Below are 19,174 nucleotides of genomic sequence, written 5' to 3'. Positions count from 1 at the left end.
AATGGTAGATCCATGCTGACCTGTTGAATAATTAAACATTATCTTAGGGAGTATGTTGGTATATATAGAGAAAAGCAGTAAGCCTCCTGGTATCCACGATCAAAATCGGTAAATCAGGAGAAAATTGATTAAAAACCCTAGAGCGGGAGCAAATAAAACACAGACGCCTCCGATGCGACCCTTCGTTGGCGAATATCGAAAATGGAAGTAAATTTATCAATTCAGAGGAGGGACTAAAATACATGAGAACAAATTACAATCAATCAGGGGCAAGCAGACGGAATGGTGGCACTGAAAAACTGAATGTCGATAAAAGATGCACAAGACCAGTTTATTGCTGCAGCAAAGCAGTCTAACAGGTCTTTCAATGAACGTCTTGAGTATGTACCTGTATCTGTGTAGTGTGGTGTGGTGATACAGTTCAAGATAAAAACTGTGACAGTTACGGTGCGGAAATGTGTTTTGATATTTTGGAATTTCCTATTTAAAAACAATCATTAACTTTGTCAAAATAAACGCCATAGAACAATCATACACACTAATAAATAAACTCTAGCACGTGCTCTTCAAGTAATTGATGTTTCTGCCTCTTCATAGTGAAACTCCAATAATACTACTGTTATGTAGGTCATTCTCCCCAGCAATGACCTGAGCTGGTTTTACATGGCGGTTTTAATAGCTAGTCTATCTTAAGAAATGACATTTAATTTTATCAAGGCATTGGCAGATCACGCATAACGAACTGGAAAGCTGAGCACTATTTGCACTACCCGCATCGTGCAACATAGGTCGCGTGAACGGTCAGCTTGTCAAAAGTGCGCCATGGCTAAAACTCCCCTTAGGTATCATTCAGTCTCGAATTCAGTGGCAAACAAACTTCGTTTAGAGCTCCTCAATGCTTCATTGATATTGCACAAAGCGCCCACTGATACTATACTTACAGTGGGGTCGATGACGCTGTCAATGTTTGCTCAAATGTGAACAACTGATACAAACAAGACCAGCTTTCGCCCTGAAATGACTGATGCTCGTCGATAGCGTAGAAGAAACGTGATAGATTGCTACCTTGATCAGCTCAGTACACAGGGGCACATGAATTGCCTATTAAAATATGAGAAAGAATAAAGAATACAGCCAGTAAACCTTGTTTTGTGTACGAGCCTTTTTTCCTTTAATGTTCTCTTCTCTCGTCCAAAGTTTAGTCGCTTTGTGCATGTGAGTCATCACGGCTCAGTGTTCATTATTATGCAGTATGTATTACGCCCTCTCTTGATGACCATATAACACGCTAAACACTACCCTAAAAGCCATATTAACACGTTTAGTATGGCAACAGTATGGAGGTCAAGGCAGAAATACTGTACGAAAAGTTCAACAGATCTAGAGTTAAGAGATGTATTTCCTTTGCCTGTATTGTACAAAAGGTGAGGTCGCTTCACACATCACCATCTTGTCTTGTATGTGCTTTAAAGTGTTTTGTGTATATATTGTGTTTTGGCTGTTAGTGTGAAAATTAACAAATGGATTGCTAATTTAAAATAAGCCATGGCGAAAACAATCGTAACCCTTTGACCACCACGTTTCGAAACCACTTCGGTTTCTAACTCAGTCGCCTATAGATATATTATCTCTTTCTTATTTTATATATTGTGTCGATGTTGTTGATCTCTTGTTCTTCTAGCAGGGAAGCTAGAATACTAAATGTTTGGATCGTTCTGTGTGTTGCTCGTTCGTCGCCTTGTTTCTAATGACGTTGACTTTGGCCTTTATTAGTGTATCGCTGGTTTTTGGATTTGTTTTGTATGCGATGATCGGTTGTTTGGGGGAAAATTACTTAATGTTTCGTCATTTTTCATATTTTTTCCAGTTTCAACGCAATGCTTGTTTTATAGCTAGGTCGAGGTCGTCTTGAGTATATGTGCCCGTGTCTGTGTTGTGTGGTGATACAGTTCAAGATAATACTTTGACAGTAAGGGCGCGGAAATGTGTTTTGATATTTTGGAATTTCCTACTTCAAAACAATCACTAACTTTGTCAAAATAAACGCGATACACACTAATAAATAAACTCTAGCACGTGCTCTTCAAGTAAATTATGTTTCTGCCTCTTCATAATAAAACTGTTGTGTAGGTCACTCTAGGTCATCAACAACACTAACCAGAATCCATTTTTGTGAATCGAGCAAATTCCCTGCAGACCTGTACAAATTTTAAAAGACAGCCATTTCACATGTATTAATTCGACAATAGATATACAAAGAGCTGGTTTTACATGGCTGTTTTAATAGCTTCTCCTAAGAAGAGTTCTCAGTCATCTCATAGCAGATCACACAAAACTGTCCTGGAAACCTGAGCACTATTTGCACTACCCGCATCTTGCAACGCAGACGTAAGGCGTGAACGGCCAGCTTGTCAAACGTGAGCCATGGCTAAAACTCCCGTTAGGTATCATTCAGTCTTGAATTCAGTGGCAAACAAATTTCGTTTAGAGCTCCTAATGCTTCATTGATATTGCACAAAGCGTCTACTGATACTGATACTGTACTTGATTTTGGATTTCTTTTGTATGCGATGATCGGTTGTTCGGGGGAAAATTCCGTAAGGCTTCGTCATTTTTCATATTTTTCCAGTTTTAACACAATACTTGTTTTATAGCTAGGTCGAGGTATGTTATCTCATGTATCGAGCTTTCTAAGGGAAATATGAATGTAGAGTGCGTTTGGTTAATTCCTCACATGAATTCGTTCAGTTCGTGTTTTGTTCCAATATAATCATGAAAATATCGTCCCTCAATCTTATGAACTCGTTCAGTTCGTGTTTTGTACCATGAAGATCACGAAAAATATAGTCTTTCAATCTAAGCCCGAGTAATATTTTCGATTTATGTTCACATGTTATTTTCATTTCCGTTTCTTCATTTCCGTTTCAACGTCGGCAATTTCTGGTGAGGCGGGGGATCCCATGCTGCAACCCTAAATTTGTTTATAGAATTCGTTGTCGAATTATAATGTGTTGTTTTTTAAGAATAAGTGTTGGCATGGCTAACACGTATTCTGTTAGTGCCTTTTTTATTGTTGTTATGTGGTTGTTTGGAGATCGTTCCGTGTCTAATGCCTTGTCTAAGTTGAATTGCTTGGTCGTGTAGTGTGTCGGTGTACATGGGACACCACGTCTAGTGTCACTAATATTATGTTTCCTGGAATTTTTATTGTCTCAGATTTCCGGATAAATTCTGTGGTGTCTTTGATATACGTTGGCTATTTTTCCACGACTTGTTTTAGGAAATGATCGACAAATTCCGATTCATGGAATGCTGGGTTTGAGCACCCCTTATGATAGGGCGACCTGCGAATTTTGTTTTTGCTGGTGGCGGTTTTTGTATTTGAGGTACGTAATAAATACCATGGTGGTGCAACACGAAAGACAGCCAAACGCCTCCAGAGCCGCTATATTTTATTGGCCCAACCATAGACAGTGGAGGGTCTTCCTCCCCCTCCACTGTCTATGGCCAAACAGAAGGCTAAACACGACCCAAAACACAAACGTCCAGAAGGGGGAACAGAAGAGGAGACACAATAAGATACCAATCACAATGATACGCCGTACAAGTGCCGAACATAGCATAAATATAAATAACAACACAAATCTTAGATGAGTCAAGAAACTATCATCACACAAGTTAACAGCAGCAGAAATCAATGCACCTGGGGCGGCAACGGACTGAAATTTATCCCAACACTAAATCGTCCTCACAGAGCTCATCTCGTACAAGACGCAAGCACATTGATTAGGAAATGAGAATCAAATACATAATGCGACACAAATTGACGAAAAAGACAATTCAAACACAAGTCTCGATGGAACCACATACAACTGATAACACATGAATTGACACATTTGAATTCCTACATGGAACATCATGCCACTCGAAATCTACCCGAATCTACTCGAAATTGCCTGATAAAAGGCGAAACACTGAGATACGTAAGGAATGCCACTTTCCAAGATTTGAATTAACACATTCTGGACAGTCTACATATCGGTCGAAAGTCTTTAACCTATTGCATAAGAAGCTATGATTGACATTTCATAAAAAAACAAACTCTCTACGTTATACCGCCTGCCTGCGACGAGTCTGTAGCAAAACTAATGAAAGTATGTGACATAGATTCTTGTCCTGATATTTTGAAATTATTTACATTCCATTTGTTACTCAATTTAGGATAATTGGATGGTAAAGTATTGTCTGCACTGTTTGATCTGCAAATGTTAGCTACTTGTCTATATGAGTAATTTGTAATATTGCAACAATCAGCTATAGGGCACCTAACACTCTTGAGAAATTTGAAAATCATGAAGATCCAATTATCCCAAATTAATTCCAATCGTGTTCTGTTCATATCATTGAAAAATCATCATCAAACTTTAGTCCTTTTTTATTTATGACCAGGTCTCAGATTAGTCATGTAAGTGAATCCAGTCACTGAGAAAGTTGTCGCACTTTTATGTCGATCATAAGTTTAGTGTATAGCAATTCACAAAACATGAGAAAAATTGGCAAATTCACATCTTTGGTAGAGGTTTCATGGCTATGCCTTAATAGCTCTCATTAAGTACATTAGGCCTTTTGTCAGTTGTGACCAGTATATGATACCAATGAAGAATACTTTCCTTCATATTCGGCCTCTCATACGTACCAGGGACGGCATGTGTCGTTACAAACAAGTTCTACCGAGGATGGATTCAAGTAAAGGCTTATGACAAACAATATCGGCTATTAGTGTAAACATATATCTAATCACGCCGCCCGTTTCTCGCTGTAGCTACATCGTGTCGTCCCCGTAGTGCCATAAGAACAACATATACGTGTGGGTACAACAGGACTCACCACTTCATATCTTGATCACGGTTCTGTTACATGGAAGGGACTACAGTCAGTCTGAACGTAGGGCACTGGACACATCAAAACACGAACAGTAGCTTGTCATGAGACAAGGGAAGTCTATTCCCAGTACCTGCAGTGACATTATTGACCTGTGAAAACTCTCGAAACATCGTAACAAGGAACGAGGTCATCTTATTCGCAGTTGATGACTAGGGTCATGAGTTACGTGTCCTGGGTGCGTTATAAGTATTCAAACATTGTCGTATAACACCAATCAACATTTGACGTAGCTCTATATCGCCACAATTCTCGGTTACTTTCACAATTACCGATGGAGGTCTTCGTTTTTAAGTTAGCGGAATATATATCATGTAAATGCGCAAGACAGTTAGCAGCGGATATCAAAAAATATTATTAGTGACCATGACCGCATTTGGCTAGGGCTATAGATACGGGTAGTTTGATGAGTGATATATTTCCGCTTGAAATAAATATTAAGACCGTATTTTCGCTTCATGTAAAGACCAATACATGACTGAAAAGCATTACTACATATGAAAATGTAACAATCAAGCCAATTACGCTACGGAAAAAAACCAAGAATGGACAGCAAATGTTGATGGGTGTCTTACAGGTTGATTGTCTTCTAAAAATAACAATGGGGAAGTTTTCATGATTTGGCACTGTATGGTCGGCCACAATATTGCGACTAGTCAATTCAGAAACATGACCACACTATACAATCAAGGTAGTCTGACCCCACCCCTTCTATAGTATATACGGCGACGAGGAAGTATATAAGAATGTACTTATTTACTTCCTCATCGCATCCAGCTCAGATTTAAAATATCTTCCTTCACTTTGTCGATACATCGCTCACATGTATACTTAAGGTGATTGGTGAGTTGTTCAGGTTTTCCTGTTTATTTTGTTTTTTACTGAGCTTAATAGTGAGACATCTTTGGCCGAAGCATGACGTGTAATGTAATTCAAATTGTTGAAATCTCATCATTTTTGGCTCTGGATGTGTGAGGCTTACGAAAGCACAATTACACTCTCACGACTTCATAATTATCGTCAATCGTAATCGTACTTACGTTACGGTAATAAACATGGAATACTTCTGCGTGAAACGAGTTGACGGGTCAGTTAATTTACGATGTCACGAACTTTCAGTCACATGACTGGTCAGGTTAAATGAGAGGCATGACAGAATTTACGGTTCAGGAGATTACTTATCTGAAAGAAAACTGTGCAACACATGGTAATAAAAGTCATTTGTACACAGTGCAGTGGTTCGTCCTCGTGTGGGCAAAACTTTGTCGAAAAAAATTCAACCAACCTCTTGATCTGAACATCCTGCCGGACTAGTTATCTGTACAAGTAGGTAAAGTCGTATTATACTTCAAGCGAAATAGCAAGATCATAGAGAAGGTAAAGCAGTACTATGGTAACGAAGCGTCACCAACATTTCAAGGGGTTGCAAAGTGACTTCGCTATCGGATTTATACATAACCAGGTGAACGCACTTCTCGATTTGTGGGATAAAGGCATTCGTCGATTTATGAAAAACAAGTGCAGTATTACGCGCCCACTTGAATGAATCCTCCGCACCGGCCTTGCTGTTTTCATGCAAGGTAAAATTTTGTTCGTGACGGTCTAAGCCTATAGGTTAGGAATATCAACTCAAACAGCTTCCATATTGAATGAGCCTTATTTATTCAATATGGGTGTTATCTACTTTTTTCAAATGTCAGGTTGCTTGTAGGAATGTCATATTTTAATAGTTTTCCTGACAACGCCCAGGCAGTCATGAATAAGGTCATATATTTTGCACAATGTCACATTTGTTTAGGTGTACATGATAATTGCTATCGCTGACGCAAAGCACTGTGAACTTTTCACCGCCATATACAAATTTGAAGCTGCTTCCTGATTCGCACGAGTGCATGTACTCACGCATGGACACGCAGTTTTTGTACGCAAAAGGCAGAATCACACTGTAATGCAACGTCGTACGAGCAGCTAAGCCATGTAAAGAAACAGCTCTTTAGGGCATATAAACATCTTTTTAAATATCAATATTCGTTACATAGGTGATTGTCATGGATACACATTAATAAATATGCCAATGACATAAGATATTTATTTTTGTTAAATGATGGCTTGAAATATCTCTAATCATAAGAAGTTTCAAATATGCTATTTTACCCTGTTATGTGCCATTATCAACTTGACTAACATAAGGGAAATCATGTTGATTCTAGTGATATATCATGAAAAATATGGTTGTGTGGTAGCTGTATATTAAAGGACACCTATGATAAGACATTAAGCTCACTAAGTAATGAATCGCATGCAAAGAGGCCTGCTGTCTGTTGATTGGCCTACCACAATAATATTATGTAGTTCATTAGCATGTCATATATAATGCTGGCCTATATAATACCTTGATACAGGCCTTTCCCAACCAGCTGCCCTGCCTCCTTGGGTAATTTTAACATAAGAAGTACTTAACAATGTGATGTTAATATCCTAAACACTGCATGAAAACTGAATAATACTTGTAGTATTTGCATGGATTATTGCCTGTATTTTAGCTGAAAAGTGCATATACAGATGAATACAGTCAATAGTCCATTGCTTGTATTCAGCAAGCCTGTATAAATGTGGATTCATGTGAATTCACGTGTATTATTCTCCTATAGAGGTAACTCATTAGTGTGAATGTATCTGTGTTATTGCGTTTTCATGCAGTGAAAGCGATCAAATCTACTGAATGTTTACATAATTCGGTGACCTGTAAATAATCATTTTTTCATACTTCTTAATCAACATTTCTACAGTTTAAACATGGGTTTAATACAAGCTGACAAGTCCTCGACCAACTGTGCCATAATCGTCATGGTTTTGTTGTCTACAATGCTAATAAGAGTAAGTTGATTTATATCAAAACGCATATACAATAACCCTTATTGCATTTCAATGTTTGGCATGATACATCGTTGGAAGGGTGTTGGTGGGATTTGGTAAGGCTGATTTTATCATCATAAAGAGTGCTAAAGGTGGAAATGAACAAACTTAAGATACTATTTGTAACAAACACGATTTGAGACAAAGAATGAACTTATATATTGTAGCGTTTACTTCAATATCATATACTATCCAAAGATTGTTACCGTAATTCTATGTCAATATTTATGTCAATCGACTAGACTCACTTTGTGTTTCATGAACTTTTATTGTCTTTGTGTGTCTCTGAAACACAATTGAATATGTAGGAGTCATTTTAAGTTTCATTCGCGATTCCTGTATTGTAGCGTGAAATATCTAGTCTATCAATTATTCCGAACTATACACCAAAGAAACATCAATGAAATTTGAGCAGCTTATATTATGAGGGGGATATTTTTAAAATATCCTCCCGATAAATGATCTTTTTCGGCCACATTTTATCATGATGTTTCTGTCCTATTCCAAGAGACTTATTCATGTTCAGAGCCATATCTCGTGGAGAGCAGTCCTGATAAACAAAACTATTTGCATTCCAACACACTTGCCAAGTGGACATTTCGTTCGATATTTTTCCTCACCAAAGGCTTTCATTAGTGTATTTCAGAGCCTATTCTTCTCTAGATGAGCAAACTGATATCTCCTCAACGTTAATGTACGTTAGTGGCAACTTACTTGCATTAAGGACAGTTACATGTCAAAAGAGGTTTTTGAAGACATGATATATACATTCGGAACAAAAGCTGAATAATAATATTTCCATATATTATGAAAACATTATTCAATTTATAGAGCACCAATCCATCATTTTTTGAATAAAAGCTACAATAGCTGTCAACTTCGATAACGAGCCTTTAGTTCTTTAGTTCATTCATAAGAGTACTGTGGCAAAGTTGATTATTCAGTAGTTCTGTTAAAATCATTGCATGATCTTCCTCAACAGGGTGTGACTGCTGTCGGCATGCCTGCAGGTGAGTGGCCTTTGTAGGTAGTTGGTGCTATGGCTACACATATTCTACGTGATAATGTATAATAAAATTGAAACTATATGTATACTTGTAAGTATTCGCTCTATCTGCTTTACGGCCCTGATACGGCTATGGCGGACCGGGGTCATACGGCCGCTTCGTAGATTGACATATTATTATATAATGACGTCATTTGTTTACCTTCAGAATTCTAGAACGCGCAAAGCAACATGTGAACTAGTACGTGACCAACATAGATCAAGGCTGAATCGAGATGTAAGAAGGACAAAAGCATGATGTCAATTTATTGTAATTTATACTGACCAGGCTCGCACTTAGTATACACATGATTTCACTAGAATTTAGAAATAAAATCACCGACGCTGCGCGCCACTACGATCTGAGCGAGCAGACGTTTTCCTAATCTTGCGCTGGCTTCGTGACAAATGGAACATTTGCGGATAGCAACGTGCGTAGTAACAAGAATCGAAGGTAGTTCAGAAATGCACGCGATTGCCCATATTTTGACACCGGGCCGGAGCGTGAAACGTAAAAAATGCACGGATGTGAGGGCGCTTTCCCCATAGCTTTACACAGGCATGCGAATGTAGGTATATGACAATATAACTGATCTTATCTTTATCGATGCACAAGTTATTTTTAAAAGAAGTAAACCTATACTGCCGGGAATATGCTCTATCTTACACTATTTTATTCTCTATCAAAACCAGGCAATGCCGTGACACTATTGAGCTTAGCATCGATACAGCTTACATCAAGTTTTTCAACTATATTTGGCACAACTGCAGTCACTCACCTAGTATTGACAAAAAATGTTGAAGAGTGTTCTGAGTGGACAGAATGGATGGATGATGAGAATGGCACAACACTTGAGCCCTCTTCAATCGGAGAGTTTGAACTCATCGATCAGTTGAGAGGTCCCTATGGATTCTGCGATCAGCCAACTGATATCGAATGTGCTTTGGCCAATGACACTAATACTCCGTACAACGAAACTGGACAAGTTAGTCTGACATGTAACTTGCAGCAAGGATTTCTGTGTTTCCACAGCCAACAAAGTGGTGATTGTTTCAACTATGCAATCCGTGTACTGTGTCCGACACCGTGCACATCACTAACAATCCTAACCTCAACGCCTGTACCGGGCCCACCACTAACAACACCAGCCTCAACGCCTGTCCCGGGCCCATCTCTAACGACACCAACCTCAACGCCAGTCCCGGGCCCATCACTAACGACACCAACCTCAACGCCAATCCCGAGCCCATCACTAACAACACCAGGCAACACTATGACAACACGGAGCTCAACGTCAGTGCAAGTTTTGACTGAACAGTCTACCAACCCTGAAGTAACAAGGGTGCCAGCAACTCAATCACCGGAATGCGAAGAAAATGACGACACTGATTGCTCAGCTAAGACCTTGACCTGTCAAAGGGAATTTCGGCTAAAATGCAACGTCACTATTAGTTCTGAAATGAATATCGGAAGGTGTCTTCAACAGAACATAACTAAAATGAGCATCGAGGAGGTCAGTGTTGTTTTTTTATTTAAAAACTATCTACTGTTGATTGACCAATCGGAGTGCTTAATTCAGGGTGTTTTATCTACTCGTAAAGCCTTGGTCACCAAATTCCAGAAACGAATGACAGCGCCATAGTAAAGTACTGTCCAATCAAAAGTGAACATGTCATATTCTGTAGACATCTGGTACGTTTTAATATTCAAATTTGGAAACACAGCGGAAACCAGCTGCAACACAAAATCTGCTGTGGTACAAACATAAACTAATGTGCCCTAGGGCATTTAAAATAATGTGCCCTAGGGCATTTATAGGATGTTCCATTACATTGGAAGGCTATTTCACAAATAAAAGTTTTAATTCATATCCTAAACATGTTACATTGACAAAGGGGACGGTTGACGTAAACACATTGAAAACGCAAATATATCAGTTAGGGGCGATAGTTTTTAAGTCGGATAAAACCCTTGTACTCGGGCTCTTCTGGTATATAAAGTCCAACCCTACGATAAAATGTCTCGGCCTGCGGCCTCGACATTTTATCGTTGGGTTGGACTTTATATACCAGAAGAGCCCTCGTACTCGGGCTTTATCCTATACATAATGTACACATATATTTCTAATCGTAAGACAATGATAAAAGGCGGTGAAAACTGATAAAGCACTCTTTTTTTATTATTTTAACAGCTGTGGACGACATTGAATAAGACGATACCTGTGTGCTGCTTCAGTACCAACTTCACATGGTAGTTATAGAAATATAATTTTTGTAAAAAATTGTATCACCTAATTTGCGATGAAGCATAATGAATAATTCTGTTTATGTGTTTTATACGAACGTATGTATGTATGTATGTATGTATGTATGTATGTATGTATGTATGTATGTATGTATGTATGTATGTATGTATGTATGTATGTATGTATGTATGTATGTATGTATGTATGTATGTATTATGTATGTATGTATGTATGTATGTATGTATGTATGTATGTATGTATGTATGTATGTATGTATGTATGTATGTATGTATGTATGTATGTATGTATGTAAGCCAAAACAAGGAATAATTTGCCAGAGAAGAGGAGGGCAAAATGTCTCCTGCTTTGAGGGTACGTAGTAGACGTAAATTACTATTGACATAATCATTCGTATGCCTAGAATCCTTTCAAGAAGAAATATTCGGCCAAATTATACTTCATAGACCAACCGTATTTTGAACAAAATGACAGCCCCCATCACGAGTTCTGATTGCTTGAAGAAATACGAAATTTTTGGGAATGGGCGCTTAGATATTGATTAAACTACACGGACTATATCACAACAAAGATACATCATCGTCTGCGAACAGACCTTCAGAACATCCAAATTTCCGCCTAAAGTCATAGTGTATGACTTTAAGACGACAGGTTTTCAGCCCATGGAAAGACTTCCCGTTCATTTTACTTTCAAAAATATGTATCTATCGTATGTAAATAAAGTGACCAACATCATTAAATGCCTGAATTATTGACATAAGTGATGGACGAAAAGTGTTCAACATTATTGAGAATGTAGCGCTCTGTTGACGTCCTTGAAATAAACTTTAACAAAGTAGAGAGGTAAAACAACAGTACACAACCCCCTATCATTTCTTTTTACATATTTTGTAATTAGCATTGTTGCAATGCTGTGATCTGATGATTTTGTCGATACTTCAAGAAAAAGTACCTAAGTTTGACCTATACATCGCTCGTAATAATTTTTCTGATAAAGTAAACAATGTTGCGCGACTGAAACTACAATACAATAGCTTTAGGTCACTTTGGGATCGCGTAATTTCATTGAAAATGCGTCACGTATATGATTAATCATTGCCGTTTTAGGATTCTAAGGTCCAGGAGAAGGCGGGACACCACAGGCAGTATTGCCATAATGGTTAGTGACCTTTTAGTCGATAACAGTGCGACTGTTGATGCTCAGACCGTTTTAGAAGCTTTTATTTCCAGTATAAACCAATCAAACGTCTTCAAATCATATGGTATCTCATATGAACCCGGGACAGCCTCTGTGATTGAGCAAGGTAAATATGAGCATAACGATGATACATTCATTTTAGCCATTGATCCGGTGTTCTACCATTGTGGGGAATGGGAATATGTATCATTGCCCGAATACATGGGTTTATGTGCCCGAGAGCAGGTGACAATTTGCCCGAAGCCAGGAGGGCAAATTGTCTCCTGCTACGAGGGCACATAAACCCATGTATTCAGGCAATAATATGTTTATCACACACCTCTTCACAGTTCATGCTCTTTGATATTTAATGACATACAGGGCATTTTTCAAACAATTTTACCATTATCGAACAGCATGAAACAGACTTTAACGAAAGTCAAAATAGTAGTGCCTGCATTGATATTGTACATCTAACGTTAAGCGTCTACTTTGGCATCGAAAACATCGAACGGCTTCACTGGACCGAGTAACCATGGAAACCGGTCAGTACATCGTTCACCGGCCCGCTAACTCCCTGGATGTTCCTATTCAAATCAATGCACTGATTTGCACGCACATCGAGGGATGTAATAAAGCAGGTTCTTTTATGGCAGTTATGACGCTAGGATGCCAGCAGTAGAAGTAAAACATGTAAAACACTCGAGATTTTATTGCATTCAAAACTTAGTAACGACAAACAGAACACTTGAACTCTCAACTCCTGAATCGCTTGAAAAAATGTTTCCCTCTAAAGCCCCCTTACCCGTCACACGGGAAACTTGTTGAAAAAATAAGATGTGAGAAAATGAGAAAATGTCTACATCGATTATTGTTTTGCTCTGGTAGGTCCGGAAGGAACTTAGACAAATAACCCGATTGGTACGCTCCAGGACCCCGGTTTTAAGCTCACATCTTTTCCCTACGTACATGTTGTATGGAGAATATATAGGGTCGCTCAGCCTCGATAAGCGTTTCAGTGAAAATGTGCGCTATATTTTCTGTTCCTCTATTGCATTTCTTAGTAAACTATTCGGGAAGCAGGGACAAATCTTCACACTTCGCATAGTCTTTTTGTAAAGGATTCTCAAGAAAGGAACGACCTTATTCGTAGCTATCATGTGTTTGACAGTGCAACAGAAGAAAACGTAGAATTATATTCAATAATTTTAGTATCAACTTTCCTCCGCAGGTCCAGAGCCAGAAACGTCGAAACCAGAAAAAGGTAAATGTAAATGATACATGTCTATTTACCTGACGGACCCTGATTTTAGACCATCTGTTGATCTGCATTCACTATTGTCGTACCACTCTTGTTCCGTCTATGAACAAAATTAATTCCTTTCGAGGCCTTAGCTAGAAACTATGAACAAAGAACGAATAATACAACCATGAACAATATTAATATCATAGTTGTCGTCGACTTTGGTTCTTATCATCATTATTTATTTTAACATGTATTTCTTCCAGATTCTGCGAAAATTGCCATCATTGTTTGCTCCACCATCGCTTGTTTGATTGTAGTGATTGCCGTGGCGCTGTGCATTGCGTGCATGATCCGAAGCTTCGGTAGGAGGGGGAGGTACACACGGAATTCCCTCATTCGCAAGATGGGTGACAGAATTCCTGCAGGTGGTGAAATAGACTTACAAGAGACGAAACAAAAGAGTGTAAGTGAGAAGATGTCTTGCACAACGTGCCTTTCCTGTATGAATTATCATAAATTGTTGTTTAAAAGTTTGTCAACAAAAAAGGGAGAAGAGTGTCCATCGACTTAAGTTCACACCGGAGCCATATGGCTATTTTGATACTACGATCAATTAAAATTGAAGCAGTAATATGCTTGATCTCCATATTCTCCTTCGTTTGTTTATCTATCATATTATGTACTATTATCAAACAATACGACGTCACTAGAACATATTCGGAGCTTTCATAAATTTGTGGCTGTGAACTCTATTGATTTCATAAGTGAGAATGTGTATACTGACTTACTGACACGGTCTTCTGCTTTATTCGACACAGGGCGATGATCTTCACGACGCCAGTTATTCGAACCCGGACGCAACAGTTTAATATGCAGCATGGCAAAGATTGGATTGGCTGGCAACCACAATGTGTTGTTGTGGCGCTGGTGGAGTATGCGTCCAGCAAAGTTCCAATGAATAGAAAAGACGACCTCACAGATATACACTATCTGGAATATCACTTCTATTAATCAGGAGGCCCATGATAAAGAGTCTTCCTCCTGCGTGTATAATAATCAAAATAATTTCACTTTCGCTTAAGCTGGCAGCTCATTAGACTGAAGATCCGTCGATCGATGGCGCTCTCTGGGCTCCATGTAGGAGGAGGGGAGCGTAGGGAGCGTCCTCGAGCGACTGATTTTCAGTCTAGTAGCTCATTAAATGCCGTATTTCGGCGTCATATAATCTGTTTCTTGAACACCCACACCAAGGGACCGCTTCATCGCGTGTTTTGCTTAACTTAGAATCAGGTAGTGATGGTTTTCACTTCGAAATAAGACTTCAAATGATTAAAGAATGTAAATGTAACAGAGATTTAGTCATTTGGCAAACAAAACAGGGGACCGCTGGTATAGTCCACAACTTTACCTGCTAAGCAGCTTCTTGTGCTTATTTTATATATGGGCTTTCAACATTTGGTGGCAAGAAAAAGGCTGGCTGTTGAGAAATAAGATATTATATCCTGACCCGATTCTCAAATTTTAGGTGTGTGATTTGAAGAGTATAAGTGTTTAACAAATTCAGTTTGTTCTCTCATATGATATTCATAACAAATGTAAACATTTTGGGATATATAATGTACTCAAGATGTGTTTACGAGGCACACTTCTGGAAAGTAAAAAAAAAGGCTACCTATTCTGTTATGGCCATGTACATCACCTACTTTCATATATCGTCTTCAGAACCAATTGTTGATGTTTTTGTACCTATATGGAACAGTGTATTTAAGCGACTTAGTCTACCTATTATTCTTTAGTTGAATTGGCAAAATTGCTTCCTTCAAAAAGTCTGAGATATTTCTGAGATATTTCTGATGTCATGACTTCTTTTTATCATGTTGCATTGGTTAAAAAGAAAACAATAATGTCATTCTCTAAAAACATGGTTTTTGAACAAAGCATAAAGCCAGAGTGAAGAATGGTAGACCCATGCTAACCTGTAAAACAATTGGAAAGTATGTTGGCATACGTAGAGAAAAGCAACCTGATTTTCAAACTTAAGATGGGAGGTAATGGATTGAAATTACTAAAATGGGAGCAATGAAAACACAGACACTCCGGGCACAACCCTTTGTCGGTGAATATTGAAAAGTAAAGTTAACAAGTGAAGAACGGGGACTGAACACATTTGGTACAATTACATGAAAATCATTTCGCGGGCAGACAGAGAGGGTGGGGTAACTAAGTGAGGTGTAATTATGGTTTGGATCAAATACCTGTTTGTTCTCGTTGCTGAAGCACAGCTAGGGCGTCCAAATATATCCTTCAATAGACGTCCTGAGTCTGATTTAACATGAAGCAATGAAGCGTGATAATGTTATGACAATGCAGTTACCAGTTCAATCAACGACAGCCTTCAACGTCACAATCCCGGCGCACATCACGTTTTTTATATGTTGCCTCTCTGCCCCCTGGTTGCTTTGCATATCACTTGTTGAAATGATTTCCGTCTCTTCCTCTTCCTTTGTTTTCTGCCCCTTTACTTTACTGAAATGCGAATCGAAGGGAGAACCCGAAACGTATGTTGTTATTTCTCCCATTCTAGTGTTTTAATTCCGATGTTATCCCGACGTTTCGATGTCAATCGTGTCCTTTGGGCCGTTTTTTGACTTTTTGTTCGAACTATCTAATGCAGTATTTTACCCATTATTACAGTGTTCTTACCCATTTTACATTGTTACATTTTTATATACATTGATATTATATATATTCACTTTTCATATATATATATATATATATATATATATATATATATATATATATATATATATATATATAGAACATGAACGGCGCCCGAGAGAGCAATATGTAAGTTTAAATATGCAAGGAATAGCACTGTAACACTTTTCAAGATTTGAATTTATACATGTCGACAGTATTAAAGTCTTCAACCTCTTGCATAAGAAGCGGTGATTATTAAAGTTACATAAAACAATCTTTCTATGTCGTATCGCCTGACTGCAATGAGTGTGTAGCAAAATTACTGGAGGTATCTGACAGAGATTCGTGTGTTTATATTTTGAAGTTATTTACATTTTACCTGTTCATATCACTGACGTATAATCATCAACCTTTGGCCTTTTTTATTCACGATCTGGTCACTGATTAATCATCTCAGTTAATACAATGACGTAGAATACTGTCGCATTTTAAGTCGATCACAGGGTTTGTAAAGCTATTCACAAAACATAGGGGGGATAGGCAAATTCGAATATTTCATCGATAAATTGTTTGCAGAAAGTACACTTCAACACTTTGAGAGTGTTCTTGTATATCCCTTTATAGCTCTCGGGAAGATACTATTCTGGCACTGTAGATATCCGTTCTTTTTCGACCAGATATCATCCAAATGAAGAACTTTTAAAACTCTTCCTTCATATTCGGTCTCTCATATGTCTCATATAGGGACGGCATGTGTCGTTCAAACATATCATAATGCCGAGGATTGATTCAAGGGAAGCTATGACAAAAAGCATCTGCTATCAGTGTTAATGTTGATCTGATCATGCCGCTCGTCATTTCCTGTAGCTATCAACATCTTGTCGTCTCTTTGGTGCCATAAGAGCGACATCTACAGTTGCCAGGCGATACAAAATGACTCACCACTTCATATCTTGATCAGGGATCTGTAACATTGACAGGACCAAAGTCAGACTGAACGAAGGGCACTGTAATGTGGCGTCAATACACGATGGCTTGCTTGTTAGGTAAAGGATCCTTTTCTCAGTACTTGAAGTGGCGTTACTGACCTTGAAAAAACATTTGAAATATCGACAGTTGATGACTAGAGCCATGATTTACATGTCTTGAGTACGTTTTAAGTATTCAGAAGTTGAAGTGGCGTTATTAACCTTGAAAAAAGTGCGTTTAAAATATCGAAATAAGAAACGAGATCATCTTATCGACAGTTGATGACCAGGGTCATGATTTACTTGTCTTGAGTTCGTATACGTTATAAGCATTCAGATAACTGAGTTAAGTACCCTCCAACTCAGAATTACAATATTGTCTTCGGGGTTAAAGTTCAATAATTATGTTGTCATGCACATTGAAAACAATCCCTTCCTTCACTTGGTCGGCAAATCTCTAATATAGGTAAGCTACTTTTGGTGAACGGTGAGTTGTTCAGTTTTTCCATGTTTTTTTCACGGATCGAGCTTAAGTAATAGAGACAAAACGTTTGCCTAAGGCCGAACAAAAAAACTGTGCTGTTCTGATAACCCGCCCTACCCTATTTTTTTACATGCTGACCCTAAACTTTTTAGAGCTACGTAAACACGGAAGTAAAAAAAAAGAAAAAAACCCGTAAAATCACGCGTTCGTTACTAGGCATTTGATTTTTGCTTAAACGGGGATGTCTTTTATGTCTTTTTTATATGTATGGTATATTTTTCTAGAAATGTTGTGGCCAGTGTTTGACCGCCCTAAACCCCTGAAAAATGCCTATTTAAAAATAAAAAAATTATGTTAAAAAAAATATTCCTGCCGACCTAGCTACCCTATTTTTGAAAACCGTGTTATCGGAACAGTACAATTTATTTTTTTGCCTAAGCACGATCTGTAACGTAATCCTGTATTGAAATCTCATGTCTTATGGGCTAGCGGTGTTTGCGGCTTGTGAAAGCACTTTATCCTCCTTCCACGACTTGACAATTTTAGTGAGTCGTTAACATTCTGACATGATAATAAACATGGGAATCCCGTTATTTCTGCTTGAAACGAGTTTACACATCGGTTCAAAGACCATGTCATGATCTTTCAGTATACACGACCGGTTAATCTAAGAAGACATGACAGATTCATATGGTTCACGCGATTATTTATTTGAAAAACAACAACTATACAACACACGCTTATAGAGGCCATGCGTACGCAGTGCAGTAAATTTTTAAATTCTCGTGTGGGCAAAGCCTTGTTGAAAACAATTCGACCAACGTCATGATCTGTACACCGGGCCGAACAAGATATCGGTAGAAGTAGGTAACGTGGTATATTCAAGTTGTTTAGCAAGTAAAGCCGTACGGTGGTTGCGAAACGTAAACAACAGTTAATGAATTGCAAAGTGATGTCGAAATTTCAACCGCACTATCAACTTCCATATTGAATAAGTCTTATTCAATATGGATGATATGTGTATACACGATTTTGAAATGTCAGACCGCTAATACAGATGTCATATTTGAACAGTTTTCAGAATGGCACTCTACCATGTCATGAATAAGGTCACGTATTTTTCATAAGGTCACATTTTTTTTAGGTCAACATGAATTGTTTCTTTGTTCCTAGCACTTCTCGTTCAGACGACATACACGCGCGAGACGCATGGACACGCACTCAGTGTACGCAAATAAGCAGAATCACGTTGTTATGTAAAGTCGTATGAGCAGCGAAGCCATGTACAGAAACAGCTCTGTAGTGCATATAAACATCTTTGTTAATACCAATATTCTTAAAACAACCGATTGTTATACACAGTAACATGTTGCCCGTGCCATACTTAATTTACTGTTGTGAAGCGATAGCTTGTTATAACTCTAATCACAAGA

At 38.3% G+C, this 19,174-nt stretch overlaps 1 protein-coding gene across 2 annotated transcripts; it reads left to right on the top strand.

Annotated features, from left to right (window-relative positions):
- Positions 1-1,261: 1,261 nt before the first annotated feature.
- Positions 1,262-15,298, top strand: LOC139137252 (mucin-3B-like). 2 transcript variants are annotated; one of them, XM_070705248.1, is made up of 9 exons: positions 1,262-1,424; positions 7,731-7,818; positions 8,840-8,867; positions 9,596-10,416; positions 11,095-11,153; positions 12,274-12,470; positions 13,575-13,607; positions 13,853-14,052; positions 14,408-15,298. In XM_070705248.1, the coding sequence occupies exons 1-9, from the start codon at positions 1,327-1,329 to the stop codon at positions 14,456-14,458; spliced, it is 1,575 nt and encodes a 524-aa protein (XP_070561349.1). In that variant the 5' UTR covers positions 1,262-1,326; the 3' UTR covers positions 14,459-15,298. The 2 variants fall into 2 exon arrangements, with proteins under 2 accessions (XP_070561349.1, XP_070561350.1); XM_070705249.1 differs by lacking the exon at positions 1,262-1,424 and adding an exon at positions 6,184-6,267.
- Positions 15,299-19,174: the final 3,876 nt, after the last annotated feature.

The sequence above is a fragment of the Ptychodera flava genome, chromosome 7 (assembly GCF_041260155.1).
Source record: "Ptychodera flava strain L36383 chromosome 7, AS_Pfla_20210202, whole genome shotgun sequence".
NCBI lineage: Eukaryota > Metazoa > Hemichordata > Enteropneusta > Ptychoderidae > Ptychodera > Ptychodera flava.
The sequence above is the reverse complement of the archived record's forward strand: the minus strand, read 5'-3'. Positions and strand labels throughout refer to the sequence as shown.